Source organism: Mesoplodon bidens (assembly GCF_964165515.1).
Source record: "Mesoplodon bidens genome assembly, chromosome: 13".
Classification (NCBI taxonomy): domain Eukaryota; kingdom Metazoa; phylum Chordata; class Mammalia; order Artiodactyla; family Ziphiidae; genus Mesoplodon; species Mesoplodon bidens.
This window is the reverse complement of record NC_138169.1, coordinates 20,860,381-20,885,456: the sequence shown is the minus strand read 5'-3', so window position 1 is coordinate 20,885,456 and position 25,076 is coordinate 20,860,381. Positions and strand designations below refer to the sequence as shown.

At 52.1% G+C, this 25,076-nt stretch overlaps 1 protein-coding gene across 6 annotated transcripts in view; it reads left to right on the top strand.

Annotated features, from left to right (window-relative positions):
* Window positions 1-25,076, top strand: part of TPST2 (tyrosylprotein sulfotransferase 2) — a 57,808-nt gene that overhangs the window by 19,149 nt on the left and 13,583 nt on the right. For 2 of the 6 annotated variants that reach the window (XM_081252010.1, XM_081252009.1), the window contains exons 2-3: window positions 17,648-17,719; window positions 22,034-22,939. In XM_081252010.1, the coding sequence (XP_081108136.1) occupies window positions 22,098-22,939 (842 nt within the window). In that variant the 5' untranslated portion in view covers window positions 17,648-17,719; window positions 22,034-22,097. Of the gene's footprint in view, window positions 1-15,775; window positions 15,805-17,647; window positions 17,720-18,406; window positions 18,631-22,033; window positions 22,940-25,076 lie in introns of those variants that run through there. The other 4 variants (XM_081252008.1, XM_081252006.1, XM_081252007.1 and 1 more) reach the window with 4 other exon arrangements.

Below are 25,076 nucleotides of genomic sequence, written 5' to 3'. Positions count from 1 at the left end.
ACACATGCCTAGTGCCCGCCCCCCAAGACACCTGTGCCCCCTCCAGGCTCCACGAAGGGTGACCACCATCCCAAAGTCTCCTACTAGAGATTAATTTTACCTGTCTTTGTACTTTATTTACATGCAAAGTGCTTTACATACATAAAAATGCTTTACGTACATAGAAACTTATGTTCTCTCTTTTGTACTGGCTTTTGGGGCTAATATCTCAGCATAATATCTGAGCGATTTACCCATATTTTGTGAAGTTCTGGCTTGTTTTCTCTCCTGGCTGTTCAGTATGGATGGATTGATTTGTATTTGCTTATTTATCCATCCTCTTGTTAGTGAGCATTTGAGTAGTTTCCAGTGGAGGGCGGTTGCAAATAATGCTGCCAGGAACATGACGTGCTCTGTGGTGAACAGTTAGATGCATTTCTGATGATATATATACTTAATGGTGGAATTGCTGGTCATAGGGAAGGTGCAAGGTCAGCTTTTGTCTCTTATGCCAAAGAGTATTTCCAAAGAGCTTGTGCCAGGTTACTCTCCCGCCCGTGGAACATGAAAGCTCTGATCGAATCACATCCTTGCTAACACTTGGTATTGTCCTCTTTTTTTTTCTTTTTTTAAACCATTCAGAGGTATAGTGGCCCCACACTGTACTTTTATTTTGCATTTATTTCCCTGCTGGATAATGAGATTGAGCACCTTTTCACACGCTTATTAACTATATAGATAACGTCTTGGATGACATGTCTCTTAAAATTTGCCCCTTTTCCTCATGGGTTGCCTGTCCTGTTCTTATTGATTTCCCAGAGTTCTTTATATATTCTGGATACAGATATCTTGTTTGCCATATATATTGCAAATATCTTCTTCCATGTGTAACTTCTTTTGATCAGTAAGAGGTAGAACTAGGAGTTTTGAGCCTCCAAGTCATTGATTTGAACACAGATCAAGCCCTCACCTGTCTGAGCCTCAGTTTCCCTCTCTCAACACTCTGCTAGACCAGAGTGTTTAGCCTAGTGCTTGGTGTGTAAACAGAGCTGGGACTGTTATTAGCACCTTTGCAGGGATGAAAGCCCTGAACTAAAACAGCCAAACTAGCCCCGTGGAGCTTTTCAGCATAAGTCATCCCTGTTTCTTGGGTCAGTTCTATAAATATCTATTAAGCATCTACTATATACCAGTCGCTGAGCTAGGGATTGAAAATATGGCAGTGAACAAGACCCAGTTCCTGCCCTTGGAGGAGGTTGCACCGGGGTGAGTGCAGGGGGCTGTGGGAGCCCAGAAGAACACTAACCGGGCTAGGGCATCATGGAAGGCTTCCAGAGTAGGCGAGCTTCATAGTAGAGTATACTTGGGTAAGCCTCTTCTGTTTAGGTGCACGCTTGGGTGCCTTCTGTGTTCCAGGCACTGGTTTCCAGTCAGGAATGATTGTGTCCCCAGGGGACACTTGGAGATAGTTTTGGCCGTCACCACTTGGGGAGGGGACGCTACTGGCATCTAGTAAGTAGAGGTCAGGGATGCTGCTATACAATGCACAGGACAGCCCCATAACAAGAATGATCTGGCCCAAATGTCGATAGTGGTGAGGTTGGAGAACCTCTAGATGGACAATGCCAATGCCACGTGAAATTATTATAAGGGGGATGAGCAGAGGGACCAGGAATGTGATCTTGTGCAGAGGATGTCAGAGAGGGCTTGAAGTGGGGGATGCCGAGGAAGGACGCGGATGAAGGAAGTGGAATGGCAGGAAATGGGGGCTGCTGAGGAAGGACACGGATGAATCACGGTGATGGGAGCTCAGGGCATGCTTGGAGATTCCACTCGTGTCTAGGCCAGGCCTAGAAAGGAGGTGTGAGAGGGCTGTGGGGACGGGACAGTGAAGGACTGAACCTGTGTGTCTGCTTTGGGAGCCACAAGCCACTTGTGGCTGTTGAGCCCTCGAAATGTGGCTAATGCAGCTGAGGCACTGAATTTTCTATTAATATAATTTAAATTTAGATTTCAAAACAGATACTCCATTCCATTCTTGGAAAACTTTTAAATATGTGTAGAACCGTTCGGGGATGTGGATGTACTTTTCCATCTGTGAATTTTATGAACTTTAGCTACAGACCGGGTATTTCTACTGACAGTTGATCATCCAAATTGAGATGCATTGATGATAGAAGATACAGCCCCAATTCCAAAGAATTAGTACTAAGAAAGCAAGTAAATTGTCTCATTAATCTTTTTTATATTGATTAATAATATTTTTGGATATACTGGGTGAAATAAAATCTATTATGAAGTTTTTAAGTTCACCTTTTTCTTCTTACCTTTTTAATGGGGCTGCTGGAAAATTGACTTTCACGTGTGGCTGACCTTGAACTTCTACTGGACGTTGCTGTTAGAAGCCGGGCGGAGGAGCTGCAGCGTCACGCCGAGGCTGAGGGCTCGTGGGAGGGTTTAGACAGGGGGAGACATGGTCAGGTTTCCGTGGCAGCTACACCCTCTGGCCACAGTGGCGAGAGAAGATTCCAGAGAACAGGTCAAGACCAGCCATAGGGAGACCGAATAGCCTGGAAGGCCTGAGCTCTGGCCGCAGAGAGAAGCTGTGATGTCCCAGACAGGTAGTGTCCACTGCCAATCCATGAACAGGTGGCCAGGCTGGGCCCCCAGGGAGGAGGGGCGTTTGGGGAGAAGTGGGCACATCCTGGGACTGACCAGTCCTTCAAAGGGGCCTCACTGCTAAGAGCCGGTAGGAGAGACCTCGGCCGGTACAGGTCCACATATTCCTGGTGGCCACTACTCCAGACACCCACCAGCCCCAGCCAGGCCTGCACCCCTATGCTGGCGGCTGCCTGCACCCCACTCAGGTTGGATACCCCGCCTCTTGCTGCCTGGCCCTGCTCTCCACTGCTTACCAGTTGTGCGACCCTGAGCAGGTGGCTCTCCCTCCCAGCGGGCCACCGGCTCTGCCTGGCCTCACCCATGTTGTACAGAGAGTACAGGCGAGATTATAGGTGCTGACAGGTGACGGGTCTTCCTGGGCTGGGTCTTTTGGGGATGACAGCATGGAGCCCGGGGGGAGGAACATCTGGTACGTTCTCCAGTTTGCAGGGCTTTCCCATCTCCGATCCCTGCACTACGTTCCCATTTCACAGCTTTGGAAGCTGAAGCTCAGAGAGGCAAAGCAGCTTGCCCAGTGTCACACGGCACAGCAGATGCAGGATTCTGATGAGGAGACTGACCCTATAAGGTCCAAGGCCACCGCTCTCATGGCCATAGCTCGGTGTGTGATGAAGGGCAGGGTGCGGCACCTCTCTGAGCCTCAGCTTCCTCATCTGTCAAGTGGGGAGGATGGCGATGCTGAGCATAGCCCATTGCCGTGCAGGGGTAGTAAGTTGAATGCAGCAGCGCAGTGCCAGCCCAAGGCAGGGCTCCAGATGGCGGCTACTGTTTGTTGACTGATCTGCACATAAGTCCTCACGGCAGCTCTCCAAAGTGAGTGGCATGAGCCCATTTTTCAGGAGAGGAAACTGATGTGCAGCTAGTGAGAGCAAAGCTGGGGTCCCCACCAGCTCCTTGGCTCCAGAGCCCTTTCCTTCCCCCATACTTGCCCTTATCCCAGAGTCCTGGCATCACCTCCTGTGCATTAAAGGGCAGGTGGGCACCAGGATCCAGCTGGTCCTTTGTCCTGGATGACTGGACATGAATGGGCACAGGGCAGCCTCCCCGGTGGTATTTACAGAAGCTCGCCTTCCCTCTACAGAGCTGCTCTCCCGCAGGACGTCTTCCTTTGCTAGGTAAGCAGCTTTGCTTTCTGAGAGCCAGAGTGCTTGGGAGGGAAGCTGGCATGGAACATGCCCAGGATGTGGCCAAATCCTAAAAGCCAGAGATGGCAGAGGCCTTAGAAGTCATCAGCCCCGGGTTTTGGTTGTCTAGCCTCAGTCTTCACATCTGGAAAATGGGAGGAATCGTCAGCTTGGCAAAAACAGTGACATCTGACAATACAGAGTTGGTGCAGATGGGGGAATTGCAGGCCGTTGGCAGGAGGGTCTTTGGAAGGCACTTCTGCTGAAATGTAGAGGATGCCTGGCTCCCAAGCCAGCCAACTGCTTTTAGGTGGCTACTTAGAGTGGAGCCATGCTTCTCAAGTTTTAATGTGCGTGGGGATGCCCGAGGGCTGGGTAAAATGCAGACTCTGATCCTGTACCTCTGGAGTGGGACTAGCAAGCTTCCAGGGAACCCTGCTGATGCATTATCAAGGCCGTGGGGTGCCTCTCACTCACGAGCACAAGGAGGCATGTCCCTTTGTGATGGGGCATGTTGCATCAAAGATGAAAGTAGCCTAAATGTCCATCAGGAAGGCTTTGGCCAAATGAATGGTCAGCCATCCCTGCCGGGGATGCTCTGGAGCAATTAAAAAGAGGGAGGGAGACCCATTGGGGTCCTGCACATTGATGTGTCTTGTCTCCTGAGAGGATGGCAGTACTCTCTGAGTGCCAGGGCTTTGCCTGTGTCATTAACTGATGTGGCCCCATGCTAGAACAGGGCCTGGCACACAGTAGGTGCTCAGGTGGTGTTTACTGAATGACAGAATCAGTATGCTGACATGGGAAAATCTCCCCAACCTGGTGTGGAGTGCACCGAGCCAGTTTCAGGTTATGTGTGATGCAGGACCTCTCAGCCCTAGCATTACCGACATTTGGGGCTGGATGATTTCTTTGTGGTGGGTGCTGGGCATTGTAGCATCCCTGGCCTCTACCCATCAGATGATCCCTAGTTGTGACAGCCCAGACTGTCTCCACACATTGCCAGTTTGCCCCAGAGGGGCAAAATCAGGCCCAGTTGAGATCTACTGTGTGATAGGACAGTATGTGGCTAGAAGGAGGAAGGGTGAATGGAAGGACGAAAGGATGGGTGTCAGGGAGGGTGGGAGAGAGGCCCTATGTGATTTCCATTCAGATATGATTTTGGCTGTAACTTCATGGAAAGCAGGTGTGGGGGGCTCCTCCCTAAGATGATTGACAGCGGTTACGTCTTAGAAATGAGGCAAGAGGACAAGACTGGAGAGTTTGCTCCAAGGAGACTTAAGCCTTTTCTATTATTTTTAAATCTGGAGATTATAACTGTGACTTGAGTAATTAAATAAATTAAAAAAACAGGGATGGCCCAGGGACCCACTTCTAGAGTGCAGGGATTTAGTGAGAGTACACACCTGAAGTGCTCAGCACAGCGCCTGGCACCTAGCAGGAGCGCAGTCAGAGGAAACCATTGTTGTTTCATTGTGTTGCATCCCTCTGGCAGGCCCTAAGCATATGAAGCAGTTAAGCTCTTCTTTCCATATGGGCAAACTTGAGCTCAGAGATGGGAAGGGACTTTCCCAAGGTCACACAGCAAAGTAGGAGCTAGGCTTGACTGAAAATCGGTCTTCATGGCTCTGATGTAGGGGCCACTTCTCCTCTGCCACCCTGTGTTCCCTGCCGGGCATCTGGACCTCCTGGTCATCACATGTGAGGCTGTGTGGGCTGCTTCAAGTCCCCCAGCTTGTTGATCACTTGATGTCCACCAGCCCAGCTGGCACCCAGGAAGCGGGCAAGGCTGGAGGTGGCAGGGCCGTAGCCTGTGGCAGTTGCACTGTGGTTTGGCCCAGCAGCTCTGGGAGGACTGCCAAGGATGTGGAGCCTGTGATGGAGGACCTTGGCGGAGACAGTCCCTGTAGGTGGGCACTGGCTGACAGCCCTGCACAGCTGCAGAGTCATACTGCTCCTCTCCTGCTCAAACACCTGCCATGGCTCCCTAGTACCCAAGTCGAAATTTCCTTCCTGTTGAGTTAGCATTCCATGCCCTACAAAAGATTCTCTATGACAGTGCTAGATTCCAAATACTAACACTGGTAGTAATAATAATAGTAACAATAATAATAATAGGGCCTAGAGTACCTACTGTTTGGTAAGCATGGTACAAAGTGCTTTTCATGCATTATCTTATTTAACTCTTACAAAAGCCCTATGGCACTGCTGCAAGTCTGATTCTCATTGTACAGAGGAGGAAACTGATGCCCACAGAAGTTAAGTGTCTTGCCCAGGGTCATGTAGCTCATGGCCCCGCCAGGATCTGCAGCCTGACTCCAGAGCCAGGCTCTTAACCAGGAGGCCAGCCTACCTCATCTTACTAGGAGAATGAACCAGCATGATGCCAGCAGGGAGGAGCCTGGGTCGGTGTGTCTGGAGAGCTGGGCCCAGGCCTGGCTGCACCATGACCTTGCTGTGTGACCTTGGCCAGACTCTCTGGGCTTTCACCAGGTTTCCTCCAAGGCCAGCTCTACATTCCGAGGCTTAAGGTCTCAATATTGTGCAAAAAACCTAGAAATCACCCAATTTCTTTTTTCCATTCTTTTATTTTATATCACACCATTGATAAATATCCACTGTAGAATAGTTAGAAAATTCAGAGAGAAAAAAGGAGAAATCAGTGAAGCTCCAGTTAGCAGTTTAGGGTATACCTTTCTGGAGTATTTTCCCAACATAAATATCTACCAGAGTGGAATCAGATAACCTTTTTATCACCTAACATCACATCCCAGATGACCCATTGGGTAATGAATCCTTCTTTTTTTACGGTCGTATCCGTAAAAAATAACAGGTCTGATATTGTTGTACTGTGGAATATTTAATTAGGGTGTCTAGTTAGAGATGATGATAAATTAAGAGCTGGCATTTACTGAAATCCTCCTCCTGCTGGGTCCTACCCTAAGCACTTGCCTCAGTGGTCATCACAGCAACCCTCTGAGGTGGGCAGCTCAGCCCCATTTTACAGATGAGGAAACTGAGGCTGTTGATGTTAACCAGGCCCAGGTCTCCTGGCCTGTCCTTGGCAGAGCCGGATGCGGCCCCAGCCCTTTCCGAGCCCTCCATGCAGGCCCTTAACCACTGGGCAACCCTGCCATGTGTCTCACCTCCCATGTTCTCAGATGCCATGTGTCTTTGAGGTGGGTACGCTGTGACTGTCCAAGGAAAGGGAATGAAGTGGCTGCCCACTGAGCCCAGTGTGTGGAGAGGTGACACATGATGTATACAGCCAGAGCTCAGTAAATGCTCATCTCAAAGCAGAAGTTGCAGTAAGATTTCTCAGGGCAGGTGGAGACAGAATCACTCCAGGAGGAGTGGGGCTTTGTGGGGACCCATTTCCACCACTCCACATGGATTTCCTCAAGGGACTCCCAGCAGCCTCTGCTGTCAAGGCCGGGGGTGTTTTGGGGGGTGTCCCAAGCTCGCCGGCTCCTGGGTACAGTGTGAACAGAACTGTGTTCTCAATTGAGGGTTTGCAGATACACGGGTTTAGTCTGGAGGGACCCCAAGACCCAGAGCTGAGATTAGGTATATGTGGCACTTGACTTGGGTACAGAATTTAAGGGAGTGCCCCAAAGCTCAGCAGTCAAGATAAATACTATTTTAATGCAAATTAAAAAAAAATCAAAACCATCGGGTGAACCTTGAAAACATTATGCTAAAGGAAAGAAGCGAAAGACCCTGTTTTATGTTATTCCGTTTATATGAAATGTTCAGAAGAGGCAAATCCATAGAGACAGAAAGTATTGGGTTGGCCATAAAGTTTGTTCGGGTTTTTCCCTAAAATGTTACGGAAAAACCAGAGCGAACTTTTTGGCCAACCCAGTAGATTAGTGGTTGCCAGGGGCTGGGGGGAGGAGGGGTAGGGGGTGTAGCTTGAGTGTGGTGCTTCTCCGTGGGGTGATGAAGATATTCTAAAATTGATCGTGGTGATTTTGCACAACTCTGTGAATGCACGAAAAACTGTTGAATTGTACACTTTAAATAGGTGAATTTACAATATATGAATTAGAGCTCAGTAAAGCCGTTAGCAAAAAAAATATCCATGATGAACAATATGTCCACATTTTAAACAAAGACAGGATCACTATTACTGATTTGTTTCCCTTTTGCCTCAGGCTCTAATACAGCTTAGCATAGCGCCATTATTTATCCTATTTAAAAATATGATGTTTTGTTCGTCATTGTTTTGGGGCATTCGTTTTTAAACGTTGCATTAAGATGTTATTGATCTTGATTACTGAGTTGGGGGCACCCCCTTAAATTTTCCGGTCACGGCCTCATCATCCCGACCCTGCCAGGCAAACCTCTTGCTCTCCGTTGGGTGGCCAGGCGCTCCCAGGCCACTTTCTCCCTTCCAGCTCCCATTGGGCAGATGAGGCCGGTGAGGCCCATGGCAAGAAGGGCTGTGAGTTTGCCTGGCCTGAGGCTAGAGTGGGGTCTCTGTGTCACCTCCTCTGGCCCAGAGCATTTGGCCTCTTGGCCACCTTCTTCCCTCTGTCCTCTGTCTCCTCTCCTTTGAGGTGGTCCCTGGATCCCCCAACGCCTCTCACCTGGCCTCGCCTGCTAAGCCATCCTACACTAGAAAAAGCCGTGTCCACCCCCCAGAGCCCCAACCTCACCAGCACTCGCCACTTCCCACTGCCCCCAGGATAACCCCAAGCTCCTTACTTACAGCCTGGGCCCCGCCAACCTCCTTTCCCCACCCTCTTGCCCCCCATTGCCGACTTCTGTCTCACAGGTTCGTGTGGAACCCATATTTATCCAAGAGCTACAGCATCAGCCTCAGCCCTCTGTGCTTTCTCACAGTTAAGCCTCCATCTCACTTAAATCCTCGCCGCAGCCTTGCTAGTAAGAGTTGGTGGACCCATTTTACAGATGAGGAAACTGAGGCACAGGGAGAGGAGAGGACACCGCTAGGGGCCTGGAGCAGAGGCAGATGTACACCCGGGCCGACTGACCACATACCTGGGACTCTGTCCTCTGCTGGCGGTGGAGATGCACACGCCTTGTTCTGCTTCCCCTCAGGGCCCTGTGTGTAGTGTCTGAGGCCAAGGTCACCCCCACTCCGGTCCCTGATGTCCTCCACCCACTTCTGACTGGAGTTACTCTCCAAGGTCACGTGCTGGCGTGTGAGGCCAGCATGGGTGGACGTCACATGCCTTTCATAATAGTTCTATTGTCTCTGATTTTTATTTATTTATTTAAAAAATGTATTTATTTAGTTTTTGCCCGTGCCACACGGCATGTAGGATCTTAGTTCCCTGACCAGGGATCGAACCTGGGCCCCCTGAAGTGGAAGCGCAGAGTCTTAACCACTGGACCACCAGGGAAGTCCCTTTTATTTTTTTTTTTTTTTTTTTTTTTTTTTTTTTTTTTGCGGTACGTGGGCCTCTCACTGCTGTGGCCTCTCCCATTGCGGAGCACAGGCTCCGGACGCGCAGGCTCAGCGGCCATGGCTCACGGGCCCAGCCGCTCCGCGGCATGTGGGATCTTCCCAGACCGGGGCACGAACCAGCGTCCCCTGCATCGGCAGGCGGACTCTCAACCACTGCGCCACCAGGGAAGCCCCCCTTTTATTTTTTAAATAAAATCAAAACGGCTAAACCACACCCCAGGATATGCCATTGAGCTTTTCCTGGTACACACCCTTCCCATGCTCTCGTTCGATGGTGGAGCGAGGGAATGGGCAGGGACGGGGAGGAATGGGACCCAGGGCCCTCCTGAGGCAGGGGTGCGGCTCCTGGCTCCCCGAGTCACAGTCTTTGGTTCCTGGGGGCCCAGGAATCTGGACAGGAAAAAAAAATGACATCTTTATTTATACTAATATCTCCAGACATCAGTGTAGGTGACAAATGGCAGTCATAGTAGTAGCAGCAGTAGTTGGGCCTTGGTCACCAATAGAAACCACATGTATCCTCATATCATATTCCTGTTGCCGCAGACACCTCTACCCATCACAACACGCAAATGACAGTCGCTATGAGACCCACCCCTCGATCTGCTTATTCATGGCTTTAATCAAGCAGCGTATAGGTGACGGTATCACAGCATCTTCATCAGTGTGTTCTTAGCCAGACTCGACTATAAATGCTTTCCTTTTACTCTTACGTAATTGATTCCATTTAAAAACACTCTTCTGGGAAGGAGTCCATAAATTTCACCAGATGGCTGATAGGGTCCATGGCAGCGGAAAGGTCAAAGACCCGATTGGGCGTGGGTTTAAGTCCTACCGCTGCCCAGCATTGCCCTGAGAGCATGGACAGCCGCTTCCCTAGTCTGCAATTCTTTTTTTTTTTTTTTTGCTGTACGCGGGCCTCTCACTGTTGTGGCCTCTCCCGTTGCGGAGCACAGGCTCCGTACGCGCAGGCTCAGTGGCCATGGCTCACGGGCCCAGCTGCTCCGCGGCATGTGGGATCTTCCTGGACCGGGGCACGAACCCTCGTCGCCTGCATCGGCAGGTGGACTCTCAACCACTGCGCCACCAGGGAAGTCCTGCATTTCTTATTTGTGCCCTGATCAGAGAGGTGCTTTCTCCCTCTGGGCTGTGGGAGAGTCAGTGATGGTGCTGGACGCTGCCCTGTGCGGGGTCCGTCCGGCTGACTGTTCGGTGTGGCCCTGGGAGCTCTAGCACCCGGATGTGCACGCCCCCTGTCCTGGGGTCCACCCCCCTCTGGGTGGCTTGTCTGTCTGTCCTGTGTCTGTTGCCCTGACACTCCTCACTGGCAGACCTGTGTCTCTCCTAAGAAACGATGTCACTAAGCTCATGCCGCGTGCCAGCCTCACGACAGCCCACCAGGCGGGTGCTCTTTGCACCCTTATTCTGGAGAGGAGGTAAGTAAGGCCCAGAGAGGAGAAGTCGCTGGCTCAGGGTCACACAGCTGGTGGGTGGGTGAGCCCAGATTGCACCTGGGCCTGTCCAGCTCTTGGCCTCCATGCTGGGACCACTACAGTCCCCGAGCCTGGCCAGTATATAGCCCTCAAATGCTGAATTCAGTGCCCCACGCAGTGTTTCATAGCTCAGGGGGAGGGGCAGTGCTCGGTAAGTGCAGATCCCTGGGCTCCGTCGGGGAACTTCCAAGTCAGAATATTTGGGGACAGGACCCAGGAATCTGTCTTTTAAGAATTTCAGGTGATTCTGACGCGCGCAGAGGTTTCGAACCACCTTAAAGGGGAGAAATAACAGTGATACAGTAACAAAGCTCTGAGCGTTGTCGGTTCACGTTAGCACCCACAGGTGAGAAAACTGAGGCACAGGGGAGTTAGGTAACATCGCTCTTTACCTCCCCTGCTCCAGCCAAGGCTGTGCTGCTAGTAACCACCAGAACCGGGACTCCAAGCCCAGAGTGTACAACTCCCACTGCAGTGCCCATCCCACCCCCCCACCCCTACTTCTGGAAACTTCTAGACAGGAATGGAGACAGGTTGTGTGTGTGTGTGTGTGTGTGCGTGTGTGTGTGTGTGTGTGTGCGTGTGTGTGTGTGTGTGGTGTGGCGTGGTTTGAAGGAAGCCCGGGCCTTGCAAGGTCACCCTGGCCCTTTCCTGTTTATACTCTTTATCAGGCAGGGGCCCGTGTGTTCCCGAACAGGAAGCCCAGAGGGAGGGCTGCACCAGGCGCTGGGGGCAAGGCTGGGACATGGGAGCCAAGAGGCTGAGCTGGTTACTGCCCTGGGCAGCTGCATGACCTTGGACATGCATCGCCCCCATCCGTGAGTTGGGCAGTGTAGAGGTCTGGGGGTGATGGTTAAAAGCTTGGCTTCTGGCATCAGACAGAGCCGGGTTCCACTTCAGGCTCAGACTGTTCCTATCTGTGTGACCTCGGGCTGCACACTTCACCTCTCTGAGCCTCAGCTTCCGCCTCTGAGGCTAATAAGCGTGCCTCCCCCTACTCCCTGGGTTGTTAGAGGCAAAATGCACAGCAAAGTGCAGGCACACACAGGTCTCTCTCCTTAAATCTTTACTTGGCAACAGGCCAGACACCGGATGATTTTGTGTGCACACGTGCATTTCTTTTTCTAAAAAATATCAAATATTTTCCTGAGTTGTCCATTTTTCTCACCAGAGGCCGGCTGCCTGAGTCCTCCCACTAGGCCTTCTGAGATTGGGCCCAGAACCCGAATATACACCGGCTTCCATGGTCACCCACGGCATTTGCGTTTTGTGGGTTTGTCCCGGTTCCCCTGGGAGCTCATACAGAGCAGGGGCCTGGCCCACGATGGCCTGAGGGATGCATCGAGGTTGCCGCCTGATTTCGTAAATAGTCTCGGCTGGAACCCAGCCCTGTGCGTTCCTGGATGTGTTGTTTCTGGCTGCTTTCACGGTGCAGAGGCAGAGTGGGTAGCTGTCACAGACCCTCTGACCCACGGGGCCAAAATCATTGGCTTCCTGGCCCTTCACAGAAGTTTGCCAACCCCGCCTCACTGGGCCACTGGCTTCTTCGTCTTCGTGTTCCTTCCAGTCTTCATCCGCGTGCTGTGGTGACAATGATCATAATATTCAGTGCTGACGTTTCTGCACGTCTGTGCTGGGCACAAGGAAGTTATGGAATTCCTCATGACTCTCTTTGTCCCAAATGTTACTCCCATTTCTCAGATGGTAACACTGAGGCCTGGAGAGCTGGATTGATGGAGGACACCCAGCCTCTTGAGTACAAGAGCCAAGAAGTAACCTCCGCCCTCATCACTCCCCACCCTGAGCTTGTGCCAACAGGGTGCTGAACTGGGCCTCTGAGAGGGAGGCAGGGTGGCACGTGGGGGTCCAGCTTTGATCATTTTAGGTTAAAAACACATGCAAAGCTCATCAAGAAAGAGAGGGATCTAGGAGCATGGGCTATGGAGAGAGAGGAAGATTTGGGTTTTCCTTTTACTCCCCTGCTTACCAGCTCTGTGGCCTTGGGCAGGTGAACCTACCTCTCTGAGCCCCAATAAAGAGTTGGTTAATAAGGGGGCTTCCCTGGTGGCGCAGTGGTTGAGAGTCCGCCTGCCGATGCAGGGGACACGGGTTCGTGCCCCGGTCCGGGAAGATCCCACATGCCGCGGAGCGGCTGGGCCCGTGAGCCATGGCCGCTGAGCCTGCGTGTCCGGAGCCTGTGCTGCGCAGTGGGAGAGACCCCAACAGTGAGAGGCCCGCGTACTGCAAAAAAAAAAAAGGTTAATAAGGGAGAGTCAGATGGGGTCATGGACAGGGTGGTGAGGACAAAATCCGTGATATATGTAAAACCCTTAGCTCAGTACCTGGTGCACAGAAGGTGCTTGGTAAGTCTGAGCTAATATTTCTAAGGCCACGCTGCAGCCTGGCTTTTCTTCTTTCCTCTTGAGCCACCCCATGGTGCTTCTTATGCTCAAGCCTCATCCAAAACCTCAGAATTATTCTTTTGCCTCTTCCTCTTGCCCTATTGGATTCTGGCAGGCCCTTTTTGGCTGGCTTCCCTCCCGGGTGGGTTGGAGGTCTCTGATCCCCAGGGATCCTGAAGGGGGAACTCCCGTCTCTGCTCTGGAGGCTTGGGGCAGTGAGGTCTCAGGGCCCAGCAGGGTAGGTGGTCGCCATGGTGATGGAATGTTTGGGAGCTCGTCCCCACTGAGAGGGCTTGCGAGGCTGATGGCTGAGCTTGGGCATGTGGCTACCAGGTACCCCTCCAAGGCTCCTCTGCAAGTGCCATGACCTGCCCCCTGAGCTGGCGTCCTGTGCTCCAGCCCCCCACTCCTGCCCCCCAACCTTGGGAACCTCTTGAGCTTGGAGAAATCATGCAGAATTGGAAAGTTCAAATGAGTCTGACCCCTTAGGGCAGGTCTTCCCCTCCCGCCGGGGGCATTACACAATCACAGTCGTGATTACCTGACATGCTGGTTTCCTGGATCCCCACTAGAACATCATCTCCGTAAGGGCTGAGGCCTTGGTGTGCCGCCCTTGACGTGTTCCAGCATCTACTTCCAAGCATAGTACGTGCTCAGTAAACATTTGGGGAATGAATGAATCCGGCCTAAGGGCATCTTGAAGACTGACCAGCCCCCCTCCCCTCCCCTTCCTTCCCGTGGTCATTCAGGGCAGCCCGTGGGTCAGTGGGAAGGGAGCGAAGTCCTCTCCCATCCTCTCCTGCTGCCCCCATTTTATGAGCCATGTGACACGAGACCAAGGATGTTATTGTTAAGACAGAACCAGATTTGGAAACTGGCTTTCCCTCTTAGTAAGGCACACCTGCTATGTGCCAGGTTCTGTTCTAACAAACATTTATGCTTCCCAATACTCGTATGAGGCTAGTTCCACATTTACACTAGCCACATTTCTAGTGCCCTGGTGCCATACATGAGCCTCCTAGGAGGTATTGTCATCTCCATTTTACAGAAGGAAACTGAGGCTCAGAGAGGTTAAGTGACTTGCCAAGATAACACAGCCAGTAACTGGGGGAGCCAGGATTTGAGCCCAAGCAGTCTGACCCCCTACTATGGCTGGCATACAATTCAAAAAATACTAGCCAGAGCTTCCCTGGTGGCGCAGTGGTTGAGAGTCCGCCTGCCGATGCAGGGGACACGGGTTCGTGCCCCGGTCTGGGAAGATCCCACATACCGCGGAGCGGCTGGGCCCGTGAGCCATGGCCGCTGAGCCTGCGCATCCAGAGCCTGTGCTCTGCAATGGGAGAGGCCACAACAGTGAGAGGCCCACATACCGCAAAAAAAAAAAAAAAAATCCTAGCCATTTTATTATTATATAGATCAAGGTAATATAACAACACCATGTGTTCTTTTTGTTTTTTTAAATAAATTTATTTATTTATTTATTTATTTAGGGCTGCGTTGGGTCTTTGTTGCTGTGCATGGGCTTTTCTCTAGTTGCTGCGAGCGGGGGCTACTCTTTGTTGTGGTGCGCGGGCTTCTCATTACAGCGGCTTCTCTTGTTGCGGAGCATGGGCTTTAGGCATGCAGGCTTCAGCAGTTGTGGCTCGTGGGCTCTAGAGCACAGGCTCAGTAGTGGTGGCGCACGGGCTTAGTTGCTCTGCCGCATGTGGGATCTTCCCAGACCAGGGCTTGAACCCAGGTCTCCTGCGTTGGCAGGTGGATTCTTAACCACTGTGCCACCAGGGAAGCCCAACACCATGTATTTTTAGGAGAAAAATATTGTCACCTACCACCCCTGTGGCATTTTGAGTCTGTTCCCTTCTCATTTTTCGTACATGGGGTTTGTGTTTGCTGGTTGGTTCGGTTGACTTGGTGGTTTCACTTTTTGGCATAGTCGTGCTTACCCTGCACCCCCATGGGCCTTTGTCATCCGTAAATTGGAGAACCAAGGCGCCCCCTCCCCACTCCGCCCTGCCACTGAGTTATTGTGAGGATAAAATGAGGTATTGGTGTGGAACACCCTTGGTCTCGTGTTAAATATACAGTGGTGCTTAATAAGTTGCTGATGTTCCTCCTACAAGAAAAGGAGGGCTCAGTGACCCCTCCCCATGCCTCTCATGTGTCTTCCAAGTCTGTGTTGTCCAATAGAACTTTGTGTGAATGATGGGAATATTCTAGATCAGGGGCCTGAAAACTTTTTCTATAGATGACCAGATAGTAAATATTTCAGGTTTTGCGGAACACGCAGAATTTTTCTTATTGCTGCTGCTTCCCCCTCCCCCTCCCCCCCAGCCCCGCCCCGCGTCCTCTTCCTCCTATTTCCCTTACAAAAAAAAAATATAAAAGTCATTCTTAGCTTGCAGGCCTTACAAAACAGGCTGAGGGGTGGATTTGGCCCAAGGGCCATCATGTGCTGACTCCATCCTAAATCTGCTCTGCCCAGTATGGTAGCCCTCGGGGGGCCACTGGGCTCTTGAATTGTGACCAGTGCCAATGAGGAGCTGGATTTTAAATTTTATTTAATTTTACTTTATTTATTTATTTTTAATTATTTTATTTTGTTTTATTTTATTTTGGCTGCATTGGGTCTTCGTTGCTGTGCACCAGCTTTCTCTAGTTGTGGCGAGCGCGGGCTACTCTTTGTTGAGGTGCGTGGGCTTCTCATTGCGGTGGCTTCTCTTGTTGCAGCGCGTGGGCTCTAGATGCGTGGGCTTCAGTAGTTATGGCACGTGGGCTCAGTAGTTGTGGCGCACAGGCTTAGTTGCTCCGTGGCATGTGGGATCTTCCTGGACCAGGGCTCGAACCCGTGTCCCCTGCATTGGCAGGTGGATTCTTAACCACTGCGCCGCCAGGGAGGTCCCCATTTTACTTAATTTACATTTAAATACTGACCTGTGGCTAAGGCGTCATGTCGGAGTCTTGGCGTCTGCAGCTCTGAGTGCCTGAAGGCTCTGACAGCCCCGTTTCACCGCCCTGAAAGGGGCCGTGGGAGCTGCCCGCCTGGCAGGCCTCTTGAACTCTCTGGCATTTCAAGGGCCGCCTGAGGAGGGCAGCTGGGCCTGAGCCATCTCGTCTCCGGAAAAGCTTCAAGGGCCCTGGTCCCTAATTGTGTTTGTTGTTGTTATTCCAAGAACCAGGCTTCTGTTCACTGGCCACCCATATGCCCTGGGAATGCCAGGCCTGTGTATTCTGTAGCTGGGAGGAGGGGCAGGGTCTGGGAACCCTTCTCCTCCTGGGGTTAGATATACTAATCCCTGGTATTTCAGGGAGAGGAAAAAAAACTGTATAGAGGCAAGGAGAGAGCGAATAGGAAGGGAAAGAGGACCCCAAAAATGGTCCTGCGCCCAATGTATTTGCATCATGGCACAAATAAAATAATTGCTGAGATTTTTGAGTATTTGCTATTGTCTTGTTTAAACCTCCCAATAGCCCATTTTACAGCATCGGAAAACCGAGGCTCAGAAGAACAACAATCTACCTAGTCAGGGAATCATCCAACTCCAGAGCTGCATCCTTAAACCCCCCCCACCCCACCTCTTGGGCTGGGACTAAGCAGAGGGAAGTTGAGCCTCAGACTCTGTGACTCTGTGAAGAGATTTTTGCTCCCAAGCCTCAATTTTCACATCTGTAAAATGGGAGAAGGCAAGAATTGGACTAAAAATCTGCCACCCACCCCCTCCCCCAGTAAATGGTAAGGACATAGTAGTGACATGTACACCAGGATCCCCTTGGTTCCCCATCAGCCAGGCTTCCTGCCAGACCCCATGAGTTCACGGCCCATTCCTTTAATGCAGTGGTTAAGAGCTGGGCGTCAGAGTCTCACAGATGTGGATGGCGATCCTGGTTCCCCAAGTCAGTTGCTCTTCCTCTTGGTGTCATTTCCTCACCTGTAAAATTGGGAGTACTGTACTTTCCTTGTTGGGGGATTAAATGGCACAAGGCACTCACAGCAGGCATTTGGTCAGTGTTAGGTGGCAGTGGCAGCACGGCATTGTCCAACTCCAGGGGGCGCCATATTTGTCATAGGCTGGGTACGCAGTGCCCTTTGGAGTTGAGCAGTGCACAGCCTGTTCAACCATACCCAGCAATTCCAGATGATGATTAGTGGTACAGTGGTGGTGGTTGTTGCTTCTTGTTATATTTACTTTTCGTGAAGTCCAAGGTCCCTGAGCCAAGAAGAAGGGAGAGCCCAGTTGTAAGAGACCCATGACTTGCTAAGGCAGCAGTGCCTTAGCTCAGGTTCTCAGCTGACACCCCTCTGCCTGAGAAGTGGGCCAGTTCACTCCCTGGCTGAATCAGTGAATTTAGACCCCAGCTTCAACATCTTGGGCTGAGGTGGCCTGTCCCTGCTTTGCCGCTCGTCCCCCAGAGTCACTGTCGGGCACCCTTGGGAAGCCCAGCATCCCCTTCTGCCCCTCGGAGGGGGCCCAGACCCTCTCCATAGCACCCACCCCTAATGCACCTAATGCAGCGTCTCTTCTGCCTCTGCAGGGCTCAACCCGTGGAGAGTCTTAGCAAGCAACCACGAGGGCTAGATCCCAGGGATGAGAGTGTCCAGGGGAGGTAAGTGCTTCCCGAAGGTCCCCCAGAGACCCAGCTCCTCCAGGGACAGCCCCCAGCCTCCTGATTGGGCAGCCGAGCAAACTCCCCCAGGCAGCTCTCTCCTCTGTTAGAAATCCAGTGCCAGACAAAGCTGGATCCCAGCAGCGTAGAGAGGGCAGGCCTCTGCTCTTCCTCACCCCTTAGGAAAATGATTCTCCTGGTGATGGGAGAAGGCTGAGTCCCAGAGCAGGCAGGACTTACCCGGCATTAGTGAGCAGATTCAAGGCACGGCCAGAAACAAACCCTCTGCGTGCCACCTTCCAGCATCAGTGTTCTTGGTGTGCTTGCTTTGCCCGTCACACAAAAGCTCCCTGAACCTCATAATAGCTCCCTGAGAAAAGCTTCTTATCATCCCCCCCCTTTTTGGAGGAGGAAACAGAAGCTCAGAGAGGCGAAGTCCCTTGTCCGGCTCTCCAGCTGGCAAGTGGCAGGGGCTGGATTTGAACCTGGGGCTGTAAGACTCCAAGTCTGAGGGTCTTAGCCACCATCCTCACTGCCAGGATGCCGGGACACCTCCCTCAACAGGGTCCAACAGGGTGGTGGGGATGGAGGGCCGGCCGGAGACCCTGGGCTGGGCCCTCTGGCCCATCCTGGAATGGGCGGAGTCTCTGATTCTGGGTGGTCAGGAAGCCACCTTCTGCTTCGCAGGCTCCCAGCTGCTTTCCCTCTGCCAAGTGGCCCTGCCTTTGCTTCTCAAGCCATCCTCCAGGTCTGTGCAGTCTCCTCCTCACGACTGACTTGCCCGCTTTGAGCTGTTTTCTTCTGGCGACTGAGATGAGCCCTTCGCTGGGTGCTGTCCAAGGACAGTGAACAGCTCAGCCTCAGCCTGATCTGACCCAGGCCTGCCACTCCAGCCACGCCATCCATCTCGGGCAAGTTGCCTCTTCTCTCTGAGCTGCTTGCTGGGCAGGAGGCATCCCTACCCCAGAGGTGGTGGAGAGGATCCTGCTACGTGAGGCATGGAATAAGCTTTAGCAGAGGACGTGCTCAGTAAATGTAAAAACACACAACTCAGTGCTTTGTTTTGAAGTGCTGTAGCCAGATGAATGCTCAGTATTAAGCAAAACTCACACACACACACACACACACACACACACGCACGCACGCACGCAGGCACACTCTGTCTATCCTTTTTGGAAACCACTTTCCCAAATTATCCCCTTTTCTCCCTTTCTCTGCATCCCCCATCGCCATCTGTTCCCAAAGCTTCAGTCTTTCACTCCCCACAAAGTGTCAGGAAGAAAGGGTGATTGTACTAATTCAAGCTAAAGTGTGATTGACAGTCCCCCAGGGTTTTGACACTGAAATAATAATCATTGGCAGAATTCTACTCTCAGGTCTAAGGGGAGAATTTCAGTGAGCATTTAAAGAAGCCGAGAGCTCCATAGAGGGATTTCTGAGGGACTTTATGTCCTGTCCAGCCTGCTTCCCCACTGAAAGTAGCCCTGGAATTAGATTTCCCCATGCCAGACGTGAATCCAGTGCACACATGAACTGCCTACAGTTTCAGCAGCATATGATAGGCTCAGGTTTCTGGGGAGAGGGTCCCCAGCTATTTTCTGATGCTCAGAGATGCCAGCAACCCCCGGATGAGACTCATCTTTGCTTTGTCAGTCGCTTCTAGAACCCTCACAGCAGCCTTTGAGGTCAGTGGACCCACCCGTCTTTGCAGCTGAGGAAACTGTGGCTTAGATGGAGGAAGTGACTCTCCCAAATACGCATGGCCAGGAAATGCCAGGGCCTCTTAGCAGTTTCGACCCCAGGCCCCGAGGCTGTGTGCTTCTTCAGCTTTGATGTTTATTTTCCACTTGCTGTGGCCTGAGGGGCCCCAGGCAGCCCAGGCCCTTGTGGCTGGATTGGTCCAGCTGCCAACCGGGTCCTTTAGTGGTTTCGGCTGAACCTCCCATCCAAAGAAGAAAGCCGCCTCCCACTGCTTTCCCTCCAGACCCTGTCCTATTCGCCAAGCCACCTGAAGCCCCCCGTCATGCTGGGCTCTTTCCTGCCTGTGACTTTGCACTGGCTGTTCCCTTTGCCAGGAACTCCCTTCTCTCTCTTCTCCACCTGGCTGTTCACAACTTCCCTGTCCACTGCTCAGAACTCGGCACAAGGGCTGCCTCCTACAGGAAGCCTTCCCTCACCTACACAGGTCGAACCTGTCACCCCCTCCCTAGTGTGGGTCCACAGTATGAGTAGACTCGGGGGGCTGAGGCTGTGTCTCTTAACTCCATAGCCCAACTCCCGCACACAGTAGGAACTCATGAAATGTTGGGGTAGATGAATAACCAGTCAGTGATCATGGCTAATATTCTATCAAATGCTCCCTATGTGCTGGGCACACTCTTAAGTTCTTAAAGGGGGTCATTTAATGTTCATAATAGCCCTTTGAGGTGGACACTCTTAGACCCATTTTACAGGTGAGGCTCAGAGAAGTAGAGTCTGTTGCCCAAGCTCACATAGCCACACAGGAAATGGCAGAGCTGGGATTTGAACCCAGGCCTGTCTGACTCCTTGAATGCCCAGAGACCTCAGGCCCTCATTTGGATTCTAGAAAGAGGTGAGAGAGGAAACGAAGGTTCTGAAACACAGCAGGGGTGAGGCAGAGAAGGGCTGGGGGGTCGGAGGTGGGCTGTCTGTCCAGCATCTGGGTCTGCACCTTTTGCGTTGGGCTGAGGTTGCATAATCAAAGGGCTTTGAGGGTGAATTGGGGAGGAGGACAGATCTGACATTTGAGTGACTAGAGAAGGGGTGGCTGGGCTGGGTGGACCCCTACTCTTTGAAACCAGCCCCTACCTAAAGAATTGTCATTGAGGTCTCATCATCTTTATTAGTGACATTTGGGAAGGGTGAGGAGCTAGGCTCAGGGTCATAATTCATGTCCTAAGTCATCCCCTCCCCCTGTTCGCACGTCACCCCCCCGGTCTGAGCATCCCCAAGTCTCCCCTGGACACGGGCAGGAGCCTCCTGACTGACCTCCCCGCCTCCATTCCCACCCCTGCAGGCCCTCTCCCCAGGGGCTGCCCTTAGAGTAAGTCCAGCTGCTTCCCCGTCCCCTGAGGACATGCCTGGCAGCTGCGCCCCATCTTCCCCATCCCTCCCCTCCAGCCCCAGAAGCCTCCTCTCGGGTTCTTGAACACGCCAAACCCTCTCCCATCTTGGGGTTTTGCACCCTCTGTTCCCTCTGCCTGGAGCACCCTTCCCACACGTTTTCACACCACCAGCTCCCTCTCCTCCAGGTCTCAGCTTGGACGTCACCTCCTCCAAGAAGTCCTCCTTAACCTCCCTCTTCCTTCCCCTTCTTGATCTCTCTCATGGTGTCCAGCTTATTTCTTTGCAAGCCGTTGTCACGGTCTGGCGGTAGCTTGTGTACCGTCCACATCCCCCACTCGGTTGTAAGCTCCTTGAGACCAGAGGCCTGGCTGTCTCGTCCACTGTCCTGTCTCCAGCCTCGAGCAGGTTTGCTTCTGAGTGAAGACTGAATGAACGGATGGCAATTCTGGAAGAAGCCCAGACCAGGATATTTAGCACCTTCTGAAAAGCCTCTCCTGCAGAGGCAGACTGTGGTCACTCAGAGCAGACACAGAGCCGGCTGATGAGCCTGCTGGCCTGGGTCAAAATCATGGACCCTGGCTTGGCCGCTTTCCAGCTGGACAACTGTGAACAGTCCCTCTGTACCTTGGTTTCCTCCTCGCTGTTCCATAATCATTTCCTAGCACTTCCTCTGTGCCAGGCCCCGCTCATTGGACCCAAGCACGTTCTGTAAATATTTGTTAAGCATCTACTAGGGGCCAGGCACCTGGCCTAGCACCAACGTGCTAGGAGCTGGGGAGACAGCCATGAACAGAACAGGCAAAACCCATGTCTTTATCAAACGAGTGTGCTGCTGAAATCTGGTGTTCTAGCGCTTTATTATTTTCACATTTTAAAGAATTTCACATAAATGTATTTCAAGAAAGTCCATTTTTGAAAGAATTATTACTCTTTCCATTTATCAGTTGGGGAAACTGAGGCATTGAGTGGTTAAGGAACTGGGCAAGATCTCACAGCTAGGAAGTAGCCAGGAGGGATTTGAACCCAGGCCATCGGGCCCCCTGAGGTACTAATAGCAGCTACGCTTAGGGTTGTTGGAGGGTCTCATGAGTTAGGATGGATGCAGTGCCCCACAGCGTTCTGCTCTGAACGTCAGCACCCTCATAGTTTCCGCTCTTGGGGTCTGGATGGTAAAGCGCCTGCAGCCCGCAGGCCTCCCTGACCACCCGTGTCCCTCTCTCTCCCCAGATGTGAGCCCGGCGGGGCTCCCGCCCACCTGTCGCTGAAGCACGCCCCCCGCCCCAGGCCCAGCATGCGCCTGTCGGTGCGGAGGGCACTGCTGGCAGCCGGCTTCACCCTGGCCCTGGTGCTGGCGGTCCAGCTGGGGCAGCAGGTGCTGGAGTGCCGGGTGGCCCTGGGGGGCCCCTGGGGCCCCCGGCGGGCCATGCGGCCGGAGCAGGAGGACCTGGTGATGGTGGGCACGGACCATGTGGAGTACCGCTACGGCAAGGCCATGCCGCTCATCTTCGTGGGGGGCGTGCCTCGGAGTGGCACCACACTCATGCGTGCGATGCTGGACGCCCACCCCGAGGTGCGCTGCGGGGAGGAGACCCGCATCATCCCCCGCGTGCTGGCCATGCGCCAGGCCTGGTCCAAGTCGGGCCGGGAGAAGCTGCGGCTGGACGAGGCGGGTGTGACAGACGAGGTGCTGGACGCCGCCATGCAGGCCTTCATCCTGGAGGTGATCGCCAAGCACGGAGAGCCGGCCCGCATCCTCTGCAACAAAGACCCCTTCACGCTCAAGTCCTCTGTCTACCTGTCGCGCCTGTTCCCCAACTCCAAGTTCCTGCTGATGGTGCGGGACGGCCGGGCCTCCGTGCACTCCATGATCACCCGCAAGGTCACCATTGCCGGCTTCGACCTCAGCAGCTACCGTGACTGCCTCGCCAAGTGGAACAAGGCCATTGAGGTGATGTACGCCCAGTGCATGGAGGTGGGCAAGGACAAGTGCCTGCCCGTGTACTACGAGCAGCTGGTGCTGCACCCCCGGCGCTCCCTCAAGCTCATCCTCGACTTCCTCGGCATCTCCTGGAGTGACGCCGTCCTGCACCATGAGGACCTCATCGGCAAGCCTGGCGGCGTCTCCCTGTCCAAGTGAGTGGAGCCCCCACCTTCCGCTCAGACCCCTGGTCCCGGAGTCAGAGACGCTCAGTGGGAAGGTGGGCTCTGCCCCTCCAAGCTTGGCCTTGGGCAAGTCACTGTGCCTCTCTGAGCCTCCTCTGTTGTACTGGAGAAGATCTGGGAAGAGAGTGGTTAAGAGCACAGCCTTGAACCAGATCTCCCACCTCATAGCTCTGTGGCATTGAATAAGTCACTGTACCTCTCTGAATTTCGGCTTTATTATCCAAAAAATGGGGCAGTCACTCCTCTCCAAACTGTGAATATGCTTTGTAGTGAGCTGTAGCAGGTAAAGGTTGAGAGTATAGTTTCTGGAACCAGGCTGTCTGGGTTTGAACCCCAGGTCTGCCACTTTTTAGCTGTGTGACCTTGAGCAAGTAATTCTCCCTCTCTGCTTTCATTTCCTCATCTGTAGCATAGGGATAGAATCAACCTATGTTCACGTGTGAACATCAAATGGGTGAATACACGTTAGGTGGTTTATTCCCGTTATCATCGTTTCAGTGTTAATCTTGCTTTTATTGGAATACTCATCAGGCTCACCTTCACTCTCATTTATTGAGTGTCTGCTGTGTGGCCGGCACTGAGTGAAGCCACAAACAATCATTATTCCTTTAATCCCCACAGCCACCTAGAACATAGGAACTGCTCTTATCCCCATTTTACAGACAGAGAAACTGAGTCTCAGGAAAGTTCCTGGCCTAAGGCCACACAGCTAGCAAAGGGTGGTGCCAGGATTTGAACGCAGGTCTGTGGGACTCCAGTGCCCGCGTTCTCAAGCTCTCTGTGGCTGGGACCCATCCTCCCTCCCTTTCTGTCCCTTGCTGTCTGCCTTCCTCCTTTGAGGAGGCTGTCCCTTTCCTGAGACAGTGCAGCACCAGAGTGTGCCATCCCCATGTCTCCATCCTGGTCAGTTGCAAGCATCTTTAACAGCCCAGTAGAAGGGCAGTCCTTCCTGGGACAACGCCTCCCATTTCTTTCATGGCTGGACCCTCCCAGGCTCTGCCCCCAAGAGCTCCTGATCCCTGAGCAGAGCAGGGGGCTCTCAGCAGCTCCTGGCAATGAAGTGCCCATGGGCTGGGTACCCCCACCAGTTGGTGCTGGAGCTGGGATTTTTGTAAATCATCATGACAAGACATCAGATGACCAAAGGAATACATCCTGATTGCAGGAAATTGGGAAAATACATAAAACAAGAAGGAAAAACCACCCATAATCCCAACACCCAGATTTTGATTTGTGGCTTGCTGGTCCTTGATCAGGGTATATTGGTAAAACTGGAGTCCTGCTGGTCATGTTCCTGTGTAACCTTTTTTCACCTTGTATTTGGGACGCTTGCCCATGGCCCCCAGCACTCTGCAGTGACATCATTTTGAATGGCTGCATGATATTCCACTACACGATCACCATATTCTATTTAACATCTATTTTTGGACACTTTGACTCGTATCAAGCCTGGCTCCTATCCAAGTTCTGGGATGTATCTATGTGATTTCTGTCCTGTGAAGTCCTGGAGACACAAGGGTTGTGGCAGAGGCCAGGCACATGTTTGATCATGTCTGGTATGTTCACTGTAAACATCTTTGCAGCAAGCATTTTGTTATAAAAGATGAAATAACTGGTTTATTGACAGTTCTGGTTTCTTTACTCTAGGAAATGATAACATATCAGTTTCTGCAAATACTTCAGTGAGCACAGTTATCCCTCCCACCTGTCAAAACCAAAAGGGTACTGAGCTGTGGTTCCGGAGCATTATTGATGACTCTTTAGCTAATTTAGATACACTTACTTTCTCTCTCCTGCCATCTTTACCAGATTTATCACACAGTATTAGATATTGGAGGCCATGTTCATAGCAGCACTACTCAAAATAGCCAAGACATGGAAGCAGCCTAAGTGTCCATCGACAGATGAATAGATAAAGAAGATGTGGTGTATATACAATAGAATAGTACTCAGCCATAAAAAAGAATGAAATAATGCCATTTGCAGCCACATGGATGGACCTAGAGATTATCATACTAAGTGAAGTAAGTCAGACAGAGAAAGGTAAATACCGTCTGATATCACTTATATGTGGAATCTAAAATATGACACAAATGAACTTAATTCA